Here is a 24,650-nt window from a genome sequence, read left to right as displayed (position 1 = left end):
GAAAAAGGGGCACTTAGGAAGAAGACAGGTAACAGCAGCCATGAGGGGTCATGGATGGTATATTCTGATGGCTTGTACTTCAAAGGAGCTGGGGTTTTTTTAATGTATAATGATGTGTTTTCCATTGTACGTTAAACGATGCTTCATATATTTTAATAGATAATATTTTATAAAACATATAACATATTTTTATAACTTTATAAAACATATAGATATTATGTTATATATATATGTGTATATATATATATATATATATATATGTATATATATGGTATATAGGAACCATTCAATGAGGTAGAGGACAAGAACATTTACAGGGGAGCAAGAGAGTATCTGTTGCTATATAAATAGCAGTATTCAGCAGGTAGTTGAATATGGATATCTGGAACTCTAGTAAAAGTGACTGGCTGAAGAAAAGCATCTATGAGTTATTAGCTTATACTTGACAGGGGAATAGAGAAGAAAAGAATCCAGGGGGGTAGAGAAGAAAAAACATAGAGAGTAGAGAGTAAGGAGAAGATCAAGAACAGGCACTTGAGATAATCAGCATTTATTTTTTTGAATTTTTTTTTCCAACGTTTATTTATTTTTTTGGGACAGAGAGAGACAGAGCATGAACGGGGGAGGGGCAGAGAGAGAGGGAGACACAGAATCGGAAACAGGCTCCAGGCTCCGAGCCATCAGCCCAGAGCCTGACGCAGGGCTCGAACTCCTGGACCGCGAGATCGTGACCTGGCTGAAGTCGGACGCTTAACCGACTGCGCCACCCAGGCGCCCCAGAGATAATCAGCATTTAAAGAGTGATCATAGAAAACTGACCAGGAGGTCAGAGAATGGGAAAGATGAGAGTTTCCAGAAGGAGATATGGTCAACACAGTGACATTCAACAGTGTGGTCATATAACATGAGGTCTGAAAGAGCTCTGAATTTGGCATTGGTGGGAAATCACTGACAACCTCTGTGAGGGAAGTTTTGGCAGAGAGGTGGGGGACAGAGCCTGGGGGTGGAGGCAGCAATTGCTGCTTACTCTTTCAGAGAGTTTGACTATAAGAGAAAAAGAAACTAAAAGCAGTAGCGAAGGAAACTGCTGAAGTAACTGCTATGAGGGAGAGTAAGTAGGGTAATCAGCCCAGAGAACAAATTAAGTGAGATGGGAGACTACAGATTTGTAATGTCATCAGTCTGAATAATTGAGTAATTTCCCTGGTACTGCTTAATTATTTAGTTGTAAGAACAGGTATGTAGATCAAAAATTAAATGTTCTTAGGATGAATTCTGTACAGCGGGGCAAGTTTATTGGCAAAAGAATGATTGGAAAGATATACTATCATCTAATATGATAGCCGCTAGCCATATACGGCTATTTATATTTAAATTAATTAAAATTAGGGACACCTGGGTGGCTCAGTCAGCTAAGCATCCGACTCTTGATTTTGGGTCAGATCATGATCGCAGTGTCATGGGATCAAGCCCCACGTCAGGCTCTGCACTGCGTAGTAGGAGACTGCTTGAGATTCTCTCTCTCTCCCTCCACCCCTCTCCCCTGCTCCACATGAACTCCTCTTTCTCTCTAAAATAATAATAAAAAATACTAAATTAATTAAAATTAAATAAGATTAAAAATTCATTTTCTCAGTCACACTAGCTACATATCAAGTGCTCAATGGCTATAGTGGCTGGTGACTGTCACGTTGGTCAGCACAAATATAGAACATTTTTATCATTGTAGAGAGTTCTTTTGGTAAGCACCACACTACAGGGTATAAACTGGATAGAGCTGAGGTCTTGATGAAGTCAGAGAACAAACTTAGGTGGAGTAGTCAGCAGCAAATGTTGGAGGAAGATATATTGTGGACAGAGATAATTACATTGAGGTTTAGGATTCTAGGAGCAGAGATGTTCTTGGTGAAAAGGTTCAGGGTTATGTCATGGGAGAGGTGCTGCTGAAATAGCCTGTGGATGAAGATCTTTGAAGTAGAAAAGACCAAAGAAACTTGAAGCAAAGTTTTTGGTGAACTTATCCATACTTAAATCATTCAAATTGATAGTAATAACTGGTTGGAAAGAAGGATCTTGCGTCTACTGCCAAAAGCCTCAGTGAGCAAAGAAGTAATGACAAGTGATTAGTAGTAACAGCAGTGAGAGAGGTGAACACCTCAAAAGGGGAAGGGTGTTCCTCAAGGTCCTCTCAAAGTGTGCTAAAACAAGCAGTAGCTGGGGACAAAGGGTGGCCTTCAGGTAGGCCAGATTCCAATGAAAGCACAACCTTGGGGGAAATATTTGATGAAGAGATTGAAGATGTAGAGGAGTTTATTACAATGGAATGAGATTTCCAGGGGGCTTGGTAAAGCTTTGGAGGAAGTTTAGTAAAAGAAGAAAAATTTATGAGTATAAATAAGTATAGTAACATGAGAAGAAGATGGACCTTGAATGTATAAGACATGCATTTGGGGTAGTGGCCTGGAAAGACTAAAGTCCCAGGTGTGGTCGGAGACCTCACAAGGTCATAACACTACAGTTTTGTGTAACTTTTAAACATTATATTGTTAAGAAAGTCCTCAAGTATCCTTTGAAACAAACTTCTCTACTTGATCAGGGAGGTGTCTAGATGGATTCTTGTGTGCCTAGCTCCTGACATCATCATAGCAATTAGTGATAACTAGACCCAGACCTTTTCTGTTACCTAGATGCTGGTCAAGGGAGAGAATCTCAATGCTTAACCACCAGTGGAGTCTCAATGAGTCCAGTAACTGGGTGACCTAAGGTGTGGAGTCATAACAGGGGAGGCCTAAAGCCACTTAGGAAAAATAGACCTTGAGCTAAATGTTCCCCACATTGTCAGAGAGGGAATTAGCTGTGTAGCTCTGAGTGATGTCATGTAAGCCAGTGGTTGGTGAGGAACTTGGAATGTAAATTGTGAAATACTTTCAGTTCCACTCAAGATGGGCCTCAGAGTGATTTCTACCCTAGAGTGAGGGGAAAGGGAGGAGGGACAAATAGGAATAAATTGTTCCTATCACTATCTTCTTTGTTCTACTCCGAAGACAGAGGTAGAGATCCTCTCTTGCAGCTTCTCAAACTGAGCTGTTGTTAAAATGAAGATTCTGACTCAGTAGGTCTGGTGGTGGGGGTGGGGCAGAGATTTCGCATTTCTGTCCAGTCCCCTAGTGATGCCCATGCCTTTCACTTTTGATTGGTAGTTGAGGATTGGGGCAGTCAGATGGGTGGAAGGAAAAGCCCTTATAATCTTTGGGAGGAGGGGTGTGGGACCTGAGTCAGAGAATTTAGAGTGATCTGTGAGTGGAAAGAGTGAGTAGGAAGGAGAGAGAGGTTCTGCAGAGAAACAGTCATAGACAAAGAAGACAAAAAGAAGCCAAAGTTGAAGTCATTTCCAAGCCCAGAAGACACAGTTGACCACTAAGCAATAATTTAATGTTGACCATTAACTGGTAGAATTTTCAACTATGAGTTTGGTTTCGCCTTTACGTCATCTGCCCTATATATATATATACACCATATATATATATATATATATATATATATATATATATATGGTAAATTAGCAATAAAACCAGAATGAGTTTCCCCAGAGATATAGCTACTAGAAGCTTTTACAGCAGGTGGCACTCTTACATTATCATTCAGAGTTTAGCAAAGAAGTAGCAGGAGCCCTCAGATTGCCTTGTAAGGCAATTGCTGTAAATTATAAGTAAATCTTTCTTAGGTTCCCCTTTCACAGTTCCAGGTACTCAGGTAAATTTTCTCACCACCCTCCAATATGGGAACACATCCCATACAGATGTTGCATTTTATACTTGCCAAGTGTTTTACAGGGTTCTAGTGAGCACAATGCAACAGTCAGTGATTTGAACTTGTGCTAACTCTCAAGAGTGCCCAGAGTCCTCTTCCCTTAGAGTACAAGACCACCCAACCCTCTTGATTATGTGTTCTCACTGGGCCACACTTTGAATAGTTCAATTTTGCCAAGTGCATGTCACCGTTATATGTCCTACTCCCTCTTAGAAGAAGAACCCACTGATCAGATCAATTCAATTTCTCCCACCACCCTCAAAGAACACCTCAAACGAAACTCCTCTCATCTCTCTCACCAACCTGCTCTCCTTTCCAGCTTAATGTCAACATCTCTTCACTGAAGTCTTGAATGATGAAGCTTTATTCAAAACCCACCCTAACATTCTCCCCAGGGTGGTATTTAACTTCATATTAACTAAGAAACAGCATTTCATTTCCCACTAACCCTGCACTTCTCACCCACTACTACTTAATTTCTTGGCCAACTCATACGTAATTCTGTGACTCAGAACAAGTCCTACAAAAACCCTATAATCAATCACATTTAAGGAGTTAGGTGGCCCACATCCCTTCCACACTTCACTATGTCCTTAGGGGTGAAAGCCTTTATCTGAACTTTCCCAGCATGTCCTCCAGGGGTTGTAAAAATTTCCAGTGGCAACACATATGGGGAAGAGCAAGTTTCTCGTACCTGGGGTTTCCCCAGTACTCCAAAGGCACATCCTCACCTTCTCATCTATGATTCATTTCCAGGATTTTATTCATGTACCTTAAATGGTTTTTGACCACCACAAACCCAAAACAACCATCATATTGGCACAGTTCTCCTTCTGATCCCTGAAAGAGCTTAGGGAGGTCACTGAAAATAGAGGCTTTGGTTGACCGTGTCATTTCCAAACTGCTTTATATCCTTGGGCGAGCTGGCCATGGAAAGCAGTATTCATGAGGGAAGCTCTACAAAGGGAACTGTTTGAATTTCAAAGATATTACTCAATGTAATACCCAACTATCAAGGCATAATGAAAGGGAGGGAGTATCAAATTTGTTGCCATTATCAGAAATCTTTCAACTATAGCAGGCCAAGGGATAAGCGGATAGGGAAGGGAAGGGAGAACTTTTGGTGATGGCATAGAAGTAATGGACCTTGTAACAGCTACAATGAAGAGAATCAATATTCAGGTTACAGGAAGGTTAATAGATGGGTGAATGTAAATGTATTATCTAACTCTGCTGGTTTTCCCTGTCTTGGGATTTAAATTCACAGAACCATAGTACTTGAAAGATTCTTGGAACACTTAGTCCACCCCTTCATTAAACTGATAAGGAAAGTGCATTTCATAGTGGTTGCAGTTTGCACAAAGCCCACTTTAGTTAGCAGTGGAGTGAGAGAGAACAAAGGTCCCATTCTCCAGATGCCAGTATATTGCACATTCCAGAGTTTAATATCTAGTTCTTTAGTATCTGTACTGGTGAGATAGCATCTGGGTATTGTATAAAGATAAATGGAGTTGTTTTTTCTTTTTCCTTCTTGCTTCACCTTCTCCAATCTCCACCTTTCCTTTTTTAGGTGTTTCTTCCATGAAGAGTCAAGCATATTTCAACAAGACTGGAGAACTGCCATGCCATTTTACAAACTCTCAAAACATAAGCCTGGATGAGCTGGTAGTATTTTGGCAGGACCAGGATAAGCTGGTTCTGTATGAGATATTCAGAGGCAAAGAGAACCCTCAAAATGTTCATCTCAAATATAAGGGCCGTACAAGCTTTGACAAGGACAACTGGACCCTGAGACTCCACAATGTTCAGATCAAGGACAAGGGCACATATCACTGTTTCATTCATTATAAAGGGCCCAAAGGACTAGTTCCCATGCACCAAATGAGTTCTGACCTATCAGTGCTTGGTATGTAATCAAGGGCATGTTCAGATCCCTGACCTTCTCAGATGAGACTGCAATGAACAGAGAAATGTTGCAGGGGGTAGGGTTGGGGAGGTGAGAGGGGTGGGGGTGGTACCTGGAGAGAGAAGGCAGGGGCCAGCCATTTCTGGGAAGTCCATTTGAAGGGAAGGCAAGGTTTGGTAATAGGGAACTGAAAGTCCTTGTACTTTTTATAGATTGCTTCTGAAGGATCACCAAGAATCTGCTTTGGGGGCAAAATAGAGCTAACTGAACAAAGTTAATGTGGCCAAGGGAAAACCATGGGTAATTTGGCCATTACTAAGTTTACAAAGCTATATAGGCCTCAGATTTCTTTTATGTTCATTTTTTCCTTTGGTCCAAGATTTCTCACCAACTAAATCTTTGCCTAGAGCAACTAGCAAAGGTAATAGCTGATTGATCTGGGTTTTTTCTTCAACCACCTGGAGGTCACTTATGAGCTGTTTGCTGACCAACCAAGAGCCTGGTTGATGAAGGGAAATAACCCAGAACACATAATCCCCAAAAGTGACAATTCAGCTCCTCTTTTTTTCCAGGCCTTGAAAAGTCTACATATCACTACAGTTTTTTTTTATTATAATACAGTAAAATTAATTATTTTATTTTGATGCATAGCTCTGTTGATTTTGACATATGTATAGATTTATGTAACCACCACTACAAATAGGATATAAAACATTTTTGTCACCCTAAAAATTTTTCCTCATGCTGTATCACTTTATTATCATATCCTCTCCATATGCATAACTCCTGTTTTGCATCCTACAGTCTTAACTTTTGAAAACGTCACTTAAATGGAGCCACATAGTACGTAACCTTTTAAGATTGGCTTCTTTTTTTCAACATAATGCCTTTGAGACTCATCTAAATTGTTGCATGTATCAAAAGCCTGTTGCTTGCTATTGCTGAGGAGTATTATATTTTATCCACTCAGTGTATGGCAAGACATTGGGTTGTTTTCAGTCTATTACAGTTGTTTTGGGTCTATCATAAATAGAGCTTCTGTAAACATGTACAAGTTTTTGTGTGAATGTTAAGTTTTCATTTCTCTCAGTTAGATACCCAGGTGTGAGATTACTAGATTCAGATTAATTTTTAATGAAACTGGAAAAGGCAGATCAACACTGATTTTGAAAACACAGAGTTAAAGCAAAGGCAAAGTAGAAATAGAATGATGAGTTGCTCCCTTTAAGCTTTATGTGATTTAAAGTAGGCTGCAGGACTTTTGGAACATTTTGTACACATGCTAAATCAATGTTTTTAAAGTATGGCCAGATACCATTGAGAAACATGGTGTGTTTTAGGTGGGACACAATCATTTTTCCAACCTGTGATTCCACAGATATTGTTAAGGAGGGCGAAGTAGGTAGCACCATGGCAACCCACTTTCTACAGACTTCATAAAGTATAGGCAGGGTACTTACAAAACTTACAAAAACAGGGTACTTACAGCAAAACTTACAAAGATGACATGTAAATCACTGTTAAAGGCAATCTACTAAATTATAAATTAGCATGTAGAACCTGAAAGCTACCCAGTGACTACTGAAGAAGAACAGGGATCTGGCTGGCAGAAGGGGCTAGGTGCCAGCGATCCTCAATGGCCACAGGAATCTGAATGGCAAACCAAGGCAGGGGAATCTCTGTGTTTATCAAGATCATATATTTTCCCTAAAAATGGCTGGGTTTGACCTTCATCTTGTACATGATGTAGAAAACTTGACAGTTATGCCCAAAACCAATATTCTGAATTTCTAAATCCAAAATCCACATCCACTCACTTACCACTATCTTGCTTGGGGTTCTGGAAGATATGGCCCAGAGTATGCCAGCACCATAAACTCGGCTGGTGTCAATCCCTTTCTGCTTCCTTAGTCTGGCAAGCTGGAACGTACCCCACGAGACGGTTGAGTTCTAAAGTCACACCAGTTCTCCTTCCCAAGACTCCACTCTCCAGCACAATGGCCTCATTGTGAATCTTTGGTGACTCAATTTCAGCCCTCCTTTCACTCAGAGAGTACCCCCCTGATTTGGGTAAGCTGGAAGTAAGCATAGTCCAAAACTCTATTCTTGAAAAATAAATGTGGGGTCATTATGAAGCTCTCACCATGGACTGAGGCCCACAATTTACACACGTGGAGGCTCCCAGATGTGCCCCCAGTGAGTTCCCAGATCAGAGCGTTATTTGCTAGACACATCTAAATTTAGACTGATTTCTTTTTTTTTTTTTTGTCTCTTTATTCTGCTTTCAGCTAACTTCAGTCAACCTGAAATAACAGTAACTTCTAATAGAACAGAAAATTCTGGCATCATAAATTTGACCTGCTCATCTATACAAGGTTACCCAGAACCTAAGGAGATGTATTTTCAGCTAAACACTGAGAATTCAACTACTAAGTATGATACTGTCATGAAGAAATCTCAAAATAATGTGACAGAACTGTACAACGTTTCTATCAGCTTGCCTTTTTCAGTCCCTGAAGCACACAATGTGAGCGTCTTTTGTGCCCTGAAACTGGAGACACTGGAGATGCTGCTCTCCCTACCTTTCAATATAGGTAAAGCTGCTTCCCAAGACTATTTCTTTCAACAGGTATTATACACAAATGGTTGAGGCAGATCACTCAATGTGCCTTGCTTGCCAGGAAACCTCCAATGGGGTCATTTTTTTGTACTATTAGGGAGGACTCAGACAGAGGTCTCCTCTCCATCTGAGTGCTGCAGGGTCCCAGAAACTATGAACGCATGCTGCACTTGAGGAAGTATGTTCTTAGCCCAGTCTTTTGGGCTACCTTTGGATAGAATATTTTGAAATTCAGTCAGAAAATGCAAGATTCCTCCAGGCTAGAATTCTTCCATTCATTCATACACACAAACACACACACATCATACATACATTCATATATAACAGTACATGCTGAGTATAGAACCATTCTACACATTGTTGACTGCAGACATGAAAGCTGAAGGGTATAAGACATGCTCGCTGCCCTCAAGGACCTTCTAATAGAATCAGAACTCCATGATGTAAACACATGGAAAACTTGATTTTAAAAAGATTGGAATTAGAGTCTAAAGCATATCCCATGGAAATATGTGACCAAATTTAAAAACAAGAATGACTGATAATCAGTTTTATAGACATTCAGAGGTAGGTAACTTCCTTGGGAATTCTTCCTAAAGGAAATGGGATCTTAAAAGATAACTGGGCTTTAAAATTATGGTGAAGAGATGACAGGCATCAGACTAGTGGTTTCCTAAACAGAAAGAAAAATTCTCAGCATCCAGGCTTAGAAGGTGAGAAGACCGGGGCGCTGGGGTGACTCAGTCAGTTAAGCATCCGACTCTGGCTTAGGTCATGATGTCATAGTTTGTGGGTTTGAGCCCCGTGTTGGCCTCTGTGCTGACAGCTCGGAGGCTGGAGCCAGCTTCAGATTCTGTGTCTCCCTCTCTCTCTCTCTCTCTCTGCCCCTTCCCTACTTGCACTCTGTCTCTCCCTCTCAAAAATAAACATACATTAAAAAAGAAAAGTGAGAGGACCACAATCAATTCACAGTATCTGATATGGGCACAGGTGGTGGTGTGGGCATATGCATCAAGGAAAGACTCAGAAGCAGAAGTTCTTGTGGCATGTTGACAGTATAGTACAGGGTCCAGTCTAGTTGGAGGAAAGGGCTGACGATAAAGCAGTGTCTGCTAATACGAGCCTGACATTTTAAAGTCTGGCTTTGCCCTGGAAGAAATGTATCCATATTTGAGACTTCACTTGTGAGGAGCAGTAACTCCAAGATTCTCTCCTGGAATAAAGGGACCCTGTACCCACACTGCCCTTATGGCTGCTTCTGATCCTGACCCCTTTTCCCACACGTCTGCCTTCTGCTTACCTTGGCCCCTTCTCCAATTCTCCCTTTTGGTTTTTTCCTCTTCTAAGGCATCCATTCAACTTCTTTCTTAATCCTCTAACCCTGCTATTTCCTCTCTCCTGGTGTCTCATTGTTCAAACATAACTTGGTCCATGGACACATTCTTATGGACAGTCCTTGGGGCCAATAAGCTTTACCGGTGGCCCAATCCTTTCCTTCTACTGATTTCCTCCTGCTAAGACACTTCTGCCTCTGAGAGTCCAGTAAATAGGCCACATAGCCTGTCCTGGTTGCTTCACTGTAACCTCTGTTGGCCTAATAGTAGCCTCTCCTAAGCTATCCCTGAGGTTCAGCACCTGTTTGGAGCCAGCAATACCACCACACCTAACATGCCTTGGGGCCTTCTGCCATGGCTTCCTCTGCCATGCCTCCCACAGTCTACAAATGAACAGGGCATTACCACCACTGTAGTTTCATCATGTCTCACCTTTCTGCTGTTTCTCCACTGCTGTCAAGACCTTCCCAGCTATCACCATATTCAGAAATGTTTTAGCTCTAGCTGCCTCAGGAAGCCAGGGCTTGCCTCTCTGTATCCCTGTTCTATGGCTTGATCAGAAATTGAGTAGACCCTGAATCAAGGAATCTTTTTGAGTGTCAAAAGGTAGCAGTCTCCATGTTATCAAGTATAACTTCTCTATACTGGGAATGCCAAACAGGCTCAAGTGGGATAAACTGGGACAGACTCAAAAAAGTGTTGAAAATGGCCTGTAATGGCAGCAACTCCTTTTCTTAACATCTTAGGAACAAGGTATGGATCCACAAATTGCAGCTAAACTAATAGGTCAGTGGTTCCTATTTGCCTGTAATTTGAGATTAACTATTCAAATCATTCCCATAAATTGTCTATAAAATGGGCCACTCAGTTATAAGCTTTCTCTCCAAAGTCTGTTTTTCAACTTTGTAGACACTTAGAAGTCCCCATGCAGGAAAGAATGTCCTGACCTCCCAGGAGCTGATTCTAAACCGGTTTCCTCAGGGCATGAAAAGATATCAAAGGTTTTCTAGTAGGTGATACATTCTGAAAGCCCTGCTTTTTCCACTGTGACCTCAGTGGAAGAAACAAATAAACAAACAAGCAAAACTGGAGATAGGAAGCTGTTATATTTGTCCAAGTGAGGTATGTCTGACACCTGATCTACAGATGATAGTGGATGGAAAAATTGTTATAAGGGAAATTTCAGGACCCCAGGGCTTGACTATGCCTGGGCTGAGGAAGCATGCTGCTGCACAGATGACTATACATTCAAAACCTTCAGCATGGGTACCATATCCATGCACAGAACCAAGGGCCAATTTGACACTCTACTTCTAGATCACAGTCCTTGTCATCCCAACCTCTGGGAAGAGAAGGTAGTTTAGTCCAAGCATTTGGCCAGGAGCAATGGCTTGGTTCTTAGCTGTGAGGCCCTGTGACTCGGGCTTTCTATGGCCTCAGATTGTGGATTTCAGGCTCCTCTGGCAGTAGAACCCTGGGGAGATGTTGACTTGTAAATGAAGACAACCGTAATTATAAACCTTTTATAATCAACCTTCCTGGCTGATTGAAAACTTGTGGTCATTTCTAGATGCACAACCTAAGGATAAAGACCCTGAACAAGGCCACTTCCTCTGGATTGCGGCTGTACTTGTAATGTTTGTTGTTTTTTGTGGGATGGTGTCCTTTAAAACACTAAGGAAAAGGAAGAAGAAGCAGCCTGGCCCCTCTCATGAATGTGGTGAGTCAGTGCTTGTCCTCTCTACAGATTGCTATTTTGCAGCTACCTCCTGATCAGCTGCCTTCTGGAGCTCATTGACTGAGCTCAGACTGGCAAAAAGTCAGCAAGTGGCTGGAGGAAAAGGTTTTCCCTCAGAGTTTGTAGCCCATATAGATGGGACTCAACATTGCTTTGGCTTTCTAGGAGAGGCAACATTTCTAAGGTTTACAAAGGTACTTCTGGTTTCCAGACAAAGCTGATTATTCCTTGCTTTACCTACCTCACTTCATGAGTTCACTGTGAACATTTAAATGAAGTAAAATGGTGAAAACACTTCTAAATGTTAGTGATTATGGACCTGGCAGAGTTCAAGCAGGGAAGCTTGGTGAGAGGAGGGGAGAATTAGATGACCATAAGATTCACCTTCTCATCTCTAAAAGTCTAGGTTTCTGAGGAAAAGAAAGTGGGATGAATGGTTCCCCCTTGACTTGTTAAAATAATATTATTATAAAAATAATAATAAATAAAATATAAAATAATATTATAAAAATAATATTAACTTTTATTGATTACCAAGTATTACATACCCATTACCAATTATACTGAAAGTAAAAATCATCTATAGTTCCACAAGAAAGAAATAGTTATGTAGACAACATTTTGGTGTACATATTCCAGATTTTTCTGGAATCTATGTTATTTTCCATAATTGGAATAATATTATAGGACTGTTTTTCACAGTTTGGATAATACCACATGTACTGTTTTCTAACTTATTTGTACTAAATGTAGCAAGAAAATTGTTAATGTCAGTAAGTATCATTCTATAGCATCATTTATTTTTTTTCTACAGCATCATTTTAAATGGCTGTGAGATATTCCATTTTGTGGATATACCTTAATTTATTTAACTAACTCCATATCGGTAGACACCTAGGATGTTCCCATAGTTTTGCTATTATAAATAGCACTGCATTGAGCAGCCTCCTCATTGACTTTTATAAAAGTGGCCCTGTGCTTAATGGGGGACAAAGTTGCACCTGGATTTATAATAATCTTATGCTTCTTTGTGGTTTGGGCTGGTTTGGGCAAAGTTGTAGAGTAAGGTTGGACTTTATATCAGTAATGCCTGTAGTAGAAGTTTGGTTGTTGCTAATAATTAGGTAACCTTCTTACTCACTTTGGTAAAAAGCATCAGATGAGTAAATGCTTCAGATCAGCATCTTATTTAAGATTTCAGTATACTGATTTTTTTTTAATGTTCACAAATGATTTTATTTATTTATTTATAATTTTTAATTTAAATTTTAGTTAGTTAACATACAGTGCAATATTGGTTTCAGGAGTAGAGTTCAGTTAGTCATCACTTAAATACAACACCCAGTGCTCATCATAAGTGCCCTCCTTGGTACCCATCACCCATCTAGCCCATCTCCCACCCACCTCCCCCTGTCAATTCACAGTTTGTTTTCTATCATTAAGAGCATCTTGTGGTTTGTTTTCCTCTCTCTCTTTACTCCCTTCCTTCCCATATGTTCATCTGTTTTGTTTCTTAAATTCTACAAATGAGTGAAATTACATGATATTTGGTATTTGTCTTGCTCTGAGTGACTTATTTTGCTTAGCATAATATATTCTATGTCCATCTACATCATTGCAAATGGCAAGATTTCATTCTTTAATGGCTGAGTAATATTTCATTGTATATACATATCACATCTTCTTTATCCATTCATTAGTCAATGGACATTTGGGCTCTCTCCATAGTTTGGCTATTGTAGATAATGCTATTGTAAACGTTGGAGTGCATGTACCCCTTCAAATCTGTATTTTTGTATCCTTTGGGTAAATACCTAATAGTGCAATTGTTGGATCATAGTTTAGTTTTATTTTTAGTTTCTTGATGAAACTCCATACTGTTCTTCAGAGTGGCTGTACCAGTTTGCATTCCCACCAGCAGTGCAAGAGGATTCCCTATTCTCTGCACCCTTGCCAACACCTGTTCTTTCTTGCGTTGTTAATTTTAGCCATTCTGACATTCAGAAGAGCATGGGACTCTTAAGATTGTGAGTTTGAGGCCCACGTTGGGTATAGAGATTACTTAAATAAATAAATAAATAAATAAACTTTAATAAATAAATAAATAAAATTTTGGGTCACCTGGCTGGCTCAGTCAGTGTACTGATTATAAGATCCACTAGAAAATAGATGGATAACATTAGCAGTCGTTCATTGCATCCTATTATGTGTATTTTTTTAAGTTTATTTATTTATTTTGAGAGAGAACAAGAGGGAGAGCATGAGCTGGGGAATGGCAGAGAGAGAGAGGGAGAGAGAATCCCAAGCAGGCTCTGCATTGTCAGCAGGGAGCCTGATGCAGGGCTCAATACCACAAACTGTGACATCATGACCTGAGTGGTAACCAAGAGTCTGACACTCAACTGACTGAGCCACCCGGACAACCCATCATCCTGCTACATTAAAACAAAACAACACAGGAAATTGGGGACTGATTATCCAATTTCAATAAATGAATACTAAGCCTATGGTAGAGTCATTCAAACCACCAAAGTATGTAGTGTGCTGATATAATAATAGATTTCTATGATATGAAAGTGTAAAATTCAGAACACAGGGTCAGATGTAGAGATATATCGTGGTTATCAAAGCTTTGACTTCTCAAGGTGACAATTTTGAGCTTTTTCTTTCAATCTCATTGCCATTTAGAATTAGCTAAATGTGCAGAAGCAGGCTTCAGCTTGAAAATAAGCTGTTTCCTAAATTTTCTTTTACTTTGGAATGATTAGCTCACAAATGAAACAAAGAAGAAATGGAGAAAAGGAGAGTAAGAATGTTTCTTCCCCCAAGAGGAAATCAGAAAAATTCAGGAGAATAGACTATAGAGTTAAAGAGGATGTGTGTATATACATGAAAGAAGTTGAAAGGGGATTCAAGAAGCTTTGTATTTCAAATGACAAGATTTCCTTCTTTTTGATGGCTGAGTAATATTTCACCACATCTTCTTTATCCATTCATTGTATATACATATCACATCTTCTTTATCCATTCATTAGTCAATGGACATTTGGGCTCTCTCCATAGCTTGGCTATTGTTGACAATGAGGCTAATGGAGGGAGATGAGTGGGGGATGAGCTAGATGGGTGATGGGTATAAGGAGGGTACTTGTTATGATGAGCACTGGGTTTGTATGTAAGTGATGAATCATTGAATTCTACTCCTAAGACAAGTTTTACACTGTATGTTAACTAACTAGAATTTAAATAAAAATATGAAAAGAAAAAAAGAAGCTGTGTGTATGCATATGAAATAGTCAAACTGAGCTATGAATGATAAAAGGCAGAAAATAACAAGAGAACATAGCACATATATGACCTCTTCCTCCCAAGAATGTGATAAAGAATATTTCTAGGGAAAGTTTGATCAGACAATCACCTGTGCTAGTGAGTTTGGTCAAAGAGAAGAGTCTTGATATCACTGGAGGAGGACATGTTCCAAGTAACGATGCTATGTAGATGTGTTTGTAAATTTGGGTTCTGTAGTTCAGCAATGTCTGCACTTTGCCTTGTGGATACCTCTATAGCCTATATGATAGGCTATATGATAGACTAAACAATGTCCCCAAAAAGATGTCCACATACTATTCACAGAACCTATTATGTTATCTCACATGGCAAAAGGGACTTTGCATATGTAACTAAGGTAATGACTTTAAGATGGTGAGATAATCCTGAATTACCCAGGTGGGCCCAATTTAATCACATGAGTCAGAGCATCTTTCCCAGGCTGGGTTAGAGGGATGAGATGTAAGAAGGAGAAATCCAAAGGTTGAGACAGACTTAACCCATCATTGCTAGCTTTGAAGATGGAGAAGGGGCTGTGACACAAGGAATGTGGGTGGCCTCTAGAATCTGCAACTGGCCCTCAGCTGAAAGCCAGCAAGGAAATGGAGATCTCAGTCATAAAACCACAAGGAACTAAATTCTGCTGACAAATAGACATGGAAGCAGTCATGATCCATCCACAGAGACACAAACTTACTGATAACCAGTAGGAATTTCTCCAAAAATGGAGCTTCCTCCTAATCCAATATTAATCTGTTTCTCAGAGGAGACAGCCCTCTAGCTAAATAATTTGGCATCAGAAGTCTTTTCCAGTGTTTGTTCGGTAATTATACTTTTTCTATGCCCCAACCATCCAGATTTACTCTGTTCAGGCTGTTAAATGAATAAAAGGGAAATGCCACAGTTCTTCTAGCTGGTTTCTAATCTCTCTTCTCTTTTTTGATTTGTCAAACAAAGCAGATTAGGCATGAGAAATTGTAACCTTGAATTACTGTCTTTTCCCAATCAGCAGTTACCCTATCAGCTTACCCATAGGGGAGAGAGACTAAAAATAGCTCCTCCTGAAGTTTTACTTCCTCATTTGGGTCTTGTGTGACTGAAATCTGTATGTAATAGAGCCCTAGCAACCAACAGTTTTTACAGTTTGCCTCCCTCCACCAAACCTGGAAGAGTCTCAGCTCTTTCAGGAATGATTTCTTAAAGGGCAAGTGTCTTTTCTGAAATAAATAATTTTAACCACTATTTAGACAGAAACCTTCACAGGACTTAAAAACTGAAAGTTGGTGATATCATCACATCTGGCCTTCAGAATGCTAAATTTGTAATCAAATACACAAGATTAGAATCTGCTTTTTTGTTGTCCGCTTTCATTTTAAAATAGAAGCTTTTTTTTTAATGGTGATGGTTTTGTCATGGGTATAAAAGGACAATATAAATATTCTATGTTGGTCCACAGACATCTGAAAAACTGTATTCAGCTATAAGCATTATTTTAAAAAAAGGAACCTTGACAAAAACAAAACCTAGCCAGATATATAAAGTGTCTAGAAGTTCAGTCAAATAAGAAATAGTTCAAGTAACTGAGGATGCTTAGCCAGAAAGGAAGCTTTGGGAATGGGAAAGGTGTTCCCTTCAAATATCTGAAGAACTGCCATAGAGTACAAATATCATACTTAACTGTGGCTTCAAAGGGCATCTCAGTGCATGATTATAAGAAGAAGTAAGGAGGGGAGCCTGGGTGGCTCAGTCGGTTAAGCGGCCGACTTCGGCTCAGGTCATGATCTCATGGTCCGTGAGTTCGAGCCCGGTGTCGGGCTCTGTGCCGACAGCTCAGAGCCTGGAGCCTGTTTCAGATTCGGTGTCTCCCTATCTCTGACCCTCCCCCACTCATGCTCTGTCTCTCTGTCTCAAAAATAAATAAACGTTAAAAAAAAAGATTAAAAAAAAAAGAAGTAAGGAAATAGACTGAGTTGTAAAAATTAAAAATTTTTTAAATTTATTAAATTTTAAAAATTATATAGAAGATATAAACTTCTTCCTCCCATGTAGGATGAACTGCTACAGGAATTTCCCTCATACTGTAAACAACTGGAAATCAGACAAAATATGAAACAACTGTTTTCAGACTTTGGACAACAAGCTGTAGAAAATTGTAATCCCTGAAAGAAGGGAAAAGATGAGATGAGCTGTATGATTGCCCCCAAACTACTACTTAAAGTCAGTTTCCAGACTGCTCTGATAAGGAAAGAAAACTACACATATGCCTTGGGAACATAAATGGCCAAATGCTTTACAAAATTACCAACTAAAGTCTAGCAATATATTAAAAGTATGATACATCATGATCAAGTGGGGTTTATTCCAAGAATATAAGATAGGCTCAATATAAAAAAATCAAGCAATAAAATTCACCATATTGGCAAACCAAAAAGAAAAGCCATGTAATCATGTCAGTGGATACAGATAAAGCATTTGGCAAAATTAATACTCATTCATAATTTTCAAAAAGAAAGAAAAACTCTCATAAAAGTAGGAATATAGAGGAACTTCCTCGGCCTGACAAAGGACATAGACCAAAACCTTCAGTTAACATCATATTTAATGATAAAAGACTGACTGTTTTCTCCATAAGATCAGGAATGAGGAAAAGATACCACATTTAAATGTATTATATTTATTCAAAATTTTCTTGGAGGTCCTAGCCAGTGCAAAATCTAGAAAAAGAAAGAAAAGGCACACGTGTTGGAAAGGAAGAAGAAAAACTGTCTTTTTTTCAAAAATAGCATGATCATGTTTATAGAAAAGCCCAAGGCATCCATAAAAAGCTATTAGAACTAATTGTGTGTAGCTAAGTCTCAAGATACGAAGTCAATACACAAAATCAAAATCAGTTGTATTTCTACATACTAACAACAAACAAGTTGGACACTGAAAAAAATTTTAAATGCCATTTAAATACAAATGCTACTGTAGCATCAAATAATATTAAAAGGTTAGGAGTAACTTTTTAAAAATAAGTACAAGACCTGTATACCAAAAACTGAAAAATATTACTACTGACTAAATTAAAGTAGGCCTAAATAATTGGAGAAATATGCCATGTTCATGGATCAGAAGAGTAGATATTAGGATATCAGTTTGGCCCAAAGTGATCTGTGGATTCAATGAGATACCAATCAAAATACTGGCAGGCTGTTTAGTGGAAATTAAAAAGCTAATTTTAAAGTTATGTGGAAGTGTGAAAGACATACAATTGCCAAACAATTCTAAAAAACAAGATAAAAATGGACAACTTATACTACCTTATTTCAAGATTTGCTATATAGCTATAGTAATCAAGACAGCATGGTATTAGTGAAAGCACAGACATACCAACCAATGAAACAAGAGGGATAATCAAAAGGTAAACTCATATGGTCAACTGATTTGGACAAAGGAGCTAAGGTAATTCCATGCAGAAAAGGATAGTCTTTTCAACAATGGTTTTGGGACAATTAGATACCCACATGGAAAAATATGAACCTTGACACACACAACATAACTTGCAATGGATCATAGACCTAAAAATAAGAGCTAAAATTAAGAGATTTTTAAAAATCAGAGAAAATCTTTTTGATCTTAGGTTAGGCAAATCTTAGATAGGATACAGTAAGCACAAAGTAAAAATTGGGGGCGCCTGGGTGGATCTGTCAGTTAAGCGTCTGACTTCGGCTCAGGTCATGATCTCATGATTTGTGAGTTCGAGTCCCACGTCGGGCTCTGTCCTGACAGCTCAGAGCCTGGAGCCTGCTTCAGATTCTGTGTCTCCCTCTCTCTCTCTTCCCCTCCCCCACTTGTGCTCTGTCTCTGTCTCTCAAAAATAAATAAATAAATATAAAGAGAAAACCAAAAAAGTAGAAATTGATAAACTGGACTTCATCAAAATTAAAAAACTTTTGCCCTTTGACTTTGTTAAAAAAATTAAAAGCCAAGCCACAGACTGGGAGAAAATGTTTCCAAATACATATCTGAAAAGAACTTATATACTATATATCCAGAATATATAATTATAAATTACTACCTAGTAAAGAAGACAATCCATTTAACAAAAGGCTAGGAGCAAAAGACTTGAACACATACTTCATAGAAGAAAATATACAAATGGACAATGAGCACAGTCAGACAGTCACAACATCATTAGTCATTAAGGAAATACAAATTAAAGCTATAATGAGATACCACTACACACTCACTAACATGGCTAAAATTAAAGGTACTGGTAAATATCAAGGGCTGGAGAGGATATGAAGCAATTGAAACTCTCATGCACTGCTACACAACCCAGAAATCTTAGATATTTACCCGTGAGAAATAAAAACATATGTCTACACAAAGATACATATACAAATGTCCATAGCAGCTGAAATACTGAAAGTCTGGTATCCTAAATTTCCATCAGTTGGTAAATGGATAAACAAATGGTGGTATATTCATACAGTGAAATACTGCTGAGCTATAAAAAGGAACAGACTACTAGTAACATGCAACAACATATATAAATTCAAAAGAAGTATGCTAGGAGAAAGAGACCAGGCACAAAAAGACCACACGACCACACACTTATGATCCTTTGGAATTATGAAATTTTAAAAAAGCAAAACTATTGTGACATTAGCCAGATCAGTGGTTATCAGAGGATGAGATAGGGGAAAATATTGACTGAAAAGGGGCAGGAGGGAACTACTGGGGCTTATATAAATGTTCTATATCTTGGTTATGGTGGTAGTTACTTGACTGCATACATTTGCTAAACTCATAAAAATCTATACAATCACTGGATTTTGTTGTATATTAATTATCCCTCAATAAAGCTGATTATCTTTACACACACACACACACACACACACACACACACACCAGAACTGCCAATGCTAGGAAGTGTTAAAACCCATCAAGGGTATTGTTTTACTCCCTAAAGTTCTCTATGGACATCCAGGTTAACAATCCCTGTTGCAAGATTCTGAGTGAGACAAAAGCACTATCACAACAGTCAGCCTAAAGGAATTCATACTCCAAGTTGCATCAGTGGTAAGCCCATATCAGTAGCAACTCAGGCTTTGGGAGATCTAGCCAGCTAGAGATTTCCCATTTAGGCCCATCCATGCCACATTGCATAATATTGGGTAGTGCCAGCTGACTCAACCATTTAGGCATCAACATATTCAGGATTTCCTTTTATTCCTTCTTCTAAACCTTTACTTTCAGAAAAGGATTGAAAACTTTTCCAATCACTAAATGATTGCTAAAACTATATGTGTTACCCCTCCCAGTAGTATTTTTATTTTAGTAAAGGGTAGAGCTATATGTGAAAAGTCTATTTCCAATATTAGAACTTAAGACACAGTGAATAAAGGAAAGCATTTGCTTTTTGGATGCAAAAAAACGCCTTCTCAGGCCCCCTGAAATTGCATCAAGTAACCATCTTTTCCACGTGTATAGGCACATGATTTCTCTTTGAGTCCTAGGACTGGATTGTCTTCAAACTTTCCCTCGTTTAGTGTCTATAAGGCAATACATTTTCTAAAGTTGTTTTGGTCTCTTTCAGAAACCATCAAAGGGGAGAGAAAAGAGAGCAAACAGACCAACGAAAGGTGAGTCTTGACCTTACAACATTGCTGAAAGAGGTACCATCTCCAGAGAATTTATAACTTGACCATCAGTTGAATCTGAGGCATGCTGAGCCCTTAGCAAACATGAACGAATGAAGAAAGAAAGGAAAATGAGACTAGTCAGGATCTGGAAGGAAATGTTCTAGCTATAAGTGGATGGCAGGATGTCCAGTACACAATGCTCAAGGGACATGGCAAGCTCAGTCATAGTAAAGTAAAAAATTAACACCAAAGGTGGTCTGTGTGGTGTGTGTGTGCTGTATACGATTCACATGGTAACCTCGGTACCTATCACGATGCCTGGACTAGTGGGAATCCTACATGTATAGAATGAATAAATAAGTGAGGAGAGATAACATGTTCCCTGTAACTTCAGTGTCTTTGCATCTGCTGTGCCGTCTACTTGGAATGTTCTTCTGCCACTTCTTTACTCATTCTTCACATCTTGGTTCGAGCTGCACTTCTAAAAAACCCATTCTTAAGCTAGATTATGCTAACCTGTTATACAATCATATGGATCCCTATGCTTTATCTTCATAACACCAGGCAATACTTACATTTTTGTGCAGTTACATTATTAACCTCTGTGAAGTACACACTTATGGAGGGTACAGACCATAACAGTTAAGCTTATCATTGTGCTGCTAGCACCCAGCTCAGTGCCTGGCATATAGTAGGTGCTCAATAATTTTTTTCTATTATGAAACTATAGTAGCAGATATTTTTTAATCCATAGAAAGTAGCCTTTTTATAGTACTAACAATTTTCTATAGTTATAATTTTCATGGCATCTACCGATTTACAGATAATGGGATGTATTCATAACATTTACATGGTAGTGATTTGGTAAATATATAACATGTTGAAAAAGAGTTTCATGGAAAAGTAAATGCTATTCATCAGGACTTAGTTTCTCTTACATTTGCTTTCAGCTGAGCAGTATTATAAGTTGTTTGATTTTTATTTTTTCATTTATTTGCTTTCTTTCTAGATTTTTTACGTAATCAAATCTAAATAAGCAATCCTATATATGACACAGGGGAAATGTGTATATCCTTTTCTTTATATTATCTTTTGTCCACATACTAGGGGCTAAAGTAGACAAAATATGATGAAGTGCTTTTTTATTAAGAGTTCAAGTTTTCAGTTGTTTTTAAATTCAATTTATTCAAACTAAAAACAAAAACAGTCCATCCATGTTGTCACAAATGGCAAAATACTCATTCATTTTTATGGATGAATCATATCCCATTGTATGTACATTACCACAATTTCTTTATCCATTCATCTATCAGTAGACACTTAGGTTTCCATATCTTGGCTATTGTAGCAAATATTTGTTGACAGAATGAATGTATGCATGAAGAATGCATAAGGATTCCTGGTGATCAGTTCTTTCACAACATGATGAAATCAGATTATTTGTACTCCATCCTCCCTGAGAAACAGGGCTCTCAAGAATATCAAGGCTCTGGCCACACAGTCATAGGGTCAAAGCAATCCTAAGTCAAACACCTGGTCACAAAGATACAGTCATAACCCCAGGATGCACAGCCCCCAGAGTGCTCAGCATTGACCTAATGCATAAACTGCTGTGAATCTAGGAATCCTGGATGATAAGCCCAGGTGCTAAGATGTTGCCTGTCCTCCTCACAGACCCAGTTCAGAAATAGCCAGAAGAGCCTACAGAGAGAAGGCAGCAAGGAATCAACACATGGCAGGGGCAGGCCCAGATTAAAATAAAGGATAGTTAATTGAAGGAAGCATGAACAGCACATCCCCTTCTCTCTCTTCAATAGTTTGTTTCTCCTTATTGCTATTGCAGTGGCCCCCTATGTTTCACCCTGTCACTGAAATCTAGAAAAATAAAGTGGCGGGGCGCCTGGGTGGCGCAGTCGGTTAAGCGTCCGACTTCAGCCAGGTCACGATCTCGCGGTCCGTGAGTTCGAGCCCCGCGTCAGGCTCTGGGCTGATGGCTCAGAACCTGGAGCCTGTTTCCGATTCTGTGTCTCCCTCTCTCTCTGCCCCTCCCCCGTTCATGCTCTGTCTCTCTCTGTCCCAAAAATAAATAAACGTTGAAAAAAAAAAATAAATAAATAAAGTGGCTGTATTGTGAAATCTCACCCAGTTTTTTTTCTTTCTGTTTTTCCAGAGTACCATACCACGTACCTGAGAGATCTGATGAAGCCCAGTGTGTTAACATTTTGAAGACAGCCTCAGGCGACAAAAGTACTACACATTTTTAATTAAAGAATAAAGTCCATATAACTGTCCATTGTTTATATGCCTTTCCCTTCAAGTTTTGGGCTTACCTTTTTTTGTCTATTAATATTATTATTACCATTAATAATAGTGGAGGTTCCAGGACTCCATCTGAGAAAGCCACCCTGTAATGCCAGCTCTGCTCCCTACCTCAGGAGCAGACGTTAACTGCTTCTTTTCATTTCAGAGCAAATTTGTGCGCCAAGCTCACCTGACTGGCTCCTGGCTCAGGAATAATGTTTAAGACTAACACCTCCTGTTTCACATTCAGCCTTCTTTTCTTAATTTTATAAATTGCGTTTTATGTAGAACTCCCAATTACTGGAATAATGGCTTTTATCTATGATAATTCTAAGGTAGTGCCTCATTCTATCTTGTATATTTGTGACTGAATAACTACCTCTTCAGTCTTGTGGGAGTTATATATTTTATGGCTTTTATAGTATTGCTATCAATATCTTGAAACATAAAGAGATGTGTACTATAATAATGTAATTACTATGCCCTGAGAAAATCACTGCTGAGGAGCTCTTGTCCCTCTGTGAAGATCAGTAGGAAAATGGTGGCTTGGCGTGCTGACAATGATGAGCAGACCAACTCAAAATTTGGAAAATTAAGAACAATGAAGATGGAATCAGCTCTGGATCCTGGATCCACTTCTATCTGGGCCCTTGCTAACCTGAGAAGGATCCGCCTGTGGAACAAGCTATAGATAAGCCTTAGCAGAGAACACTGGGTCAAGCACTGCGCATTGTGAACCTACTTCTCTTCTTAAAAGAAATGACTGAGATGATGGTCCAGGGCAACTATGCAAGAGCCAACTGAGAGATCACAACACTCAGAAAAAAAATGAAAGATCTTGACAACAGAGATGCACATGAATGTCCTGTCTGTCCAGTCCTCTGACAAACCTTGGGATTAGCAACAGGTAGACAGTCTGTCCAAAAGGACTTAAGACAGACAGCAGCTTCCATGGTGGTTGGTGAGAAGTTTGGATAATAATCAAGTTATTGTGATGTTTCATCTGGCTGCAGGCAGAGCAGGGGAGGAAGAGCTATCATCTTGATAATGGGATAAATGGAAGGAAGCTTAGGACTCTTTCAACTTACTTCTGAGACACAAAGAGCTAGAGTGGAATCAGGAGGACCAAGATGTAAATCATCTAAAGGCCAACTTAGCTGGCAGGTGCCCTAGGGAGAGATCAGCTGGCCAAGAGCAGGGCTGGCAAATTTATATCTGAGGACTGTCTATATGTCATTATAAATGATGGGGAAACTGGGTACACGAGAGGACTATACTAGCCCAGTAGAGATGAGTCAGATGACCCTGGCTCTAAAGCAGCATCACTAAGGGATGAGGCAGCCTCAGTCCAAACCAAGAGAGAACTTTGGGAGGCCCAACCCACAGAAATATTTCTTCTTATTCTACATAAAGGAATCTAGAAGGTTGTAGACAGCTGTACTAGCCATGCTTGTCCTTGTAATATTACCATTTGTGTGTTCTTCCCTGCATTTGCTTCATTAGGCCATAAGCATCTTGTTGGTTTCTAACATGTTTCGTATAGTGAGTTCTTAATAAATTTTTCTTAAATTGATTTAAAAGTCTCCATTTTCTGCTTCTACTTCAGTGGTACTACTCAACCCTTGTAGTCTGATATTACTTCCTCTGTCTTCCTAATGTACTTTCTCCCTCTTAATGTCTCTATGGAAGCCTCATTCTCCAGTCAGCTAATGGCCTCTGACTCATCCCACACCCTCCTCTTCCCCTTTCCCTAACCATTGTATAAGAAAAGGGGGCTTATATGATTCTATATGTTTATCTCAGTCATGAGACATAAAAAATCAAGTAAGGGAGGTTCTTTCTGAGGACAACTGGGAAGTTTGGAGTTAGGGAAGGGATACTTGGTTTTCAGTTTGTAACTTTTATATTCTGTAATTTTAAATTATGTGCTCATATATACATTAAACAAAATCTTAATGTAAAATATTCTTTAAAATACCCTGATTAT

General features: G+C 39.0%; 1 protein-coding gene across 5 annotated transcripts in view; it reads left to right on the top strand.

Moving 5' to 3' along the window:
• The window catches only part of CD86 (CD86 molecule), an 84,832-nt gene extending 60,596 nt beyond the window's left edge, over positions 1-24,236 (top strand). For 3 of the 5 annotated variants that reach the window (XM_047874182.1, XM_047874180.1, XM_047874179.1), the window contains exons 3-7: positions 5,381-5,716; positions 8,005-8,310; positions 11,241-11,390; positions 20,317-20,362; positions 22,533-24,236. In XM_047874182.1, the coding sequence (XP_047730138.1) occupies positions 5,381-5,716; positions 8,005-8,310; positions 11,241-11,390; positions 20,317-20,362; positions 22,533-22,626 (932 nt within the window). In that variant the 3' untranslated portion in view covers positions 22,627-24,236. The remainder of the gene's footprint in view (positions 1-5,380; positions 5,717-8,004; positions 8,311-11,240; positions 11,391-20,316; positions 20,363-22,532) is intronic. The other 2 variants (XM_047874181.1, XM_047874183.1) reach the window with 2 other exon arrangements.
• The last annotated feature ends 414 nt before the right edge of the window (positions 24,237-24,650 follow it).

Source organism: Prionailurus viverrinus, chromosome C2 (genome assembly GCF_022837055.1).
Source record: "Prionailurus viverrinus isolate Anna chromosome C2, UM_Priviv_1.0, whole genome shotgun sequence".
In the NCBI taxonomy this organism is placed as follows: Eukaryota; Metazoa; Chordata; class Mammalia; order Carnivora; family Felidae; genus Prionailurus; species Prionailurus viverrinus.
Note: the sequence above shows the minus strand (reverse complement) of the source record. Positions and strands in the feature narration are given on the sequence as shown.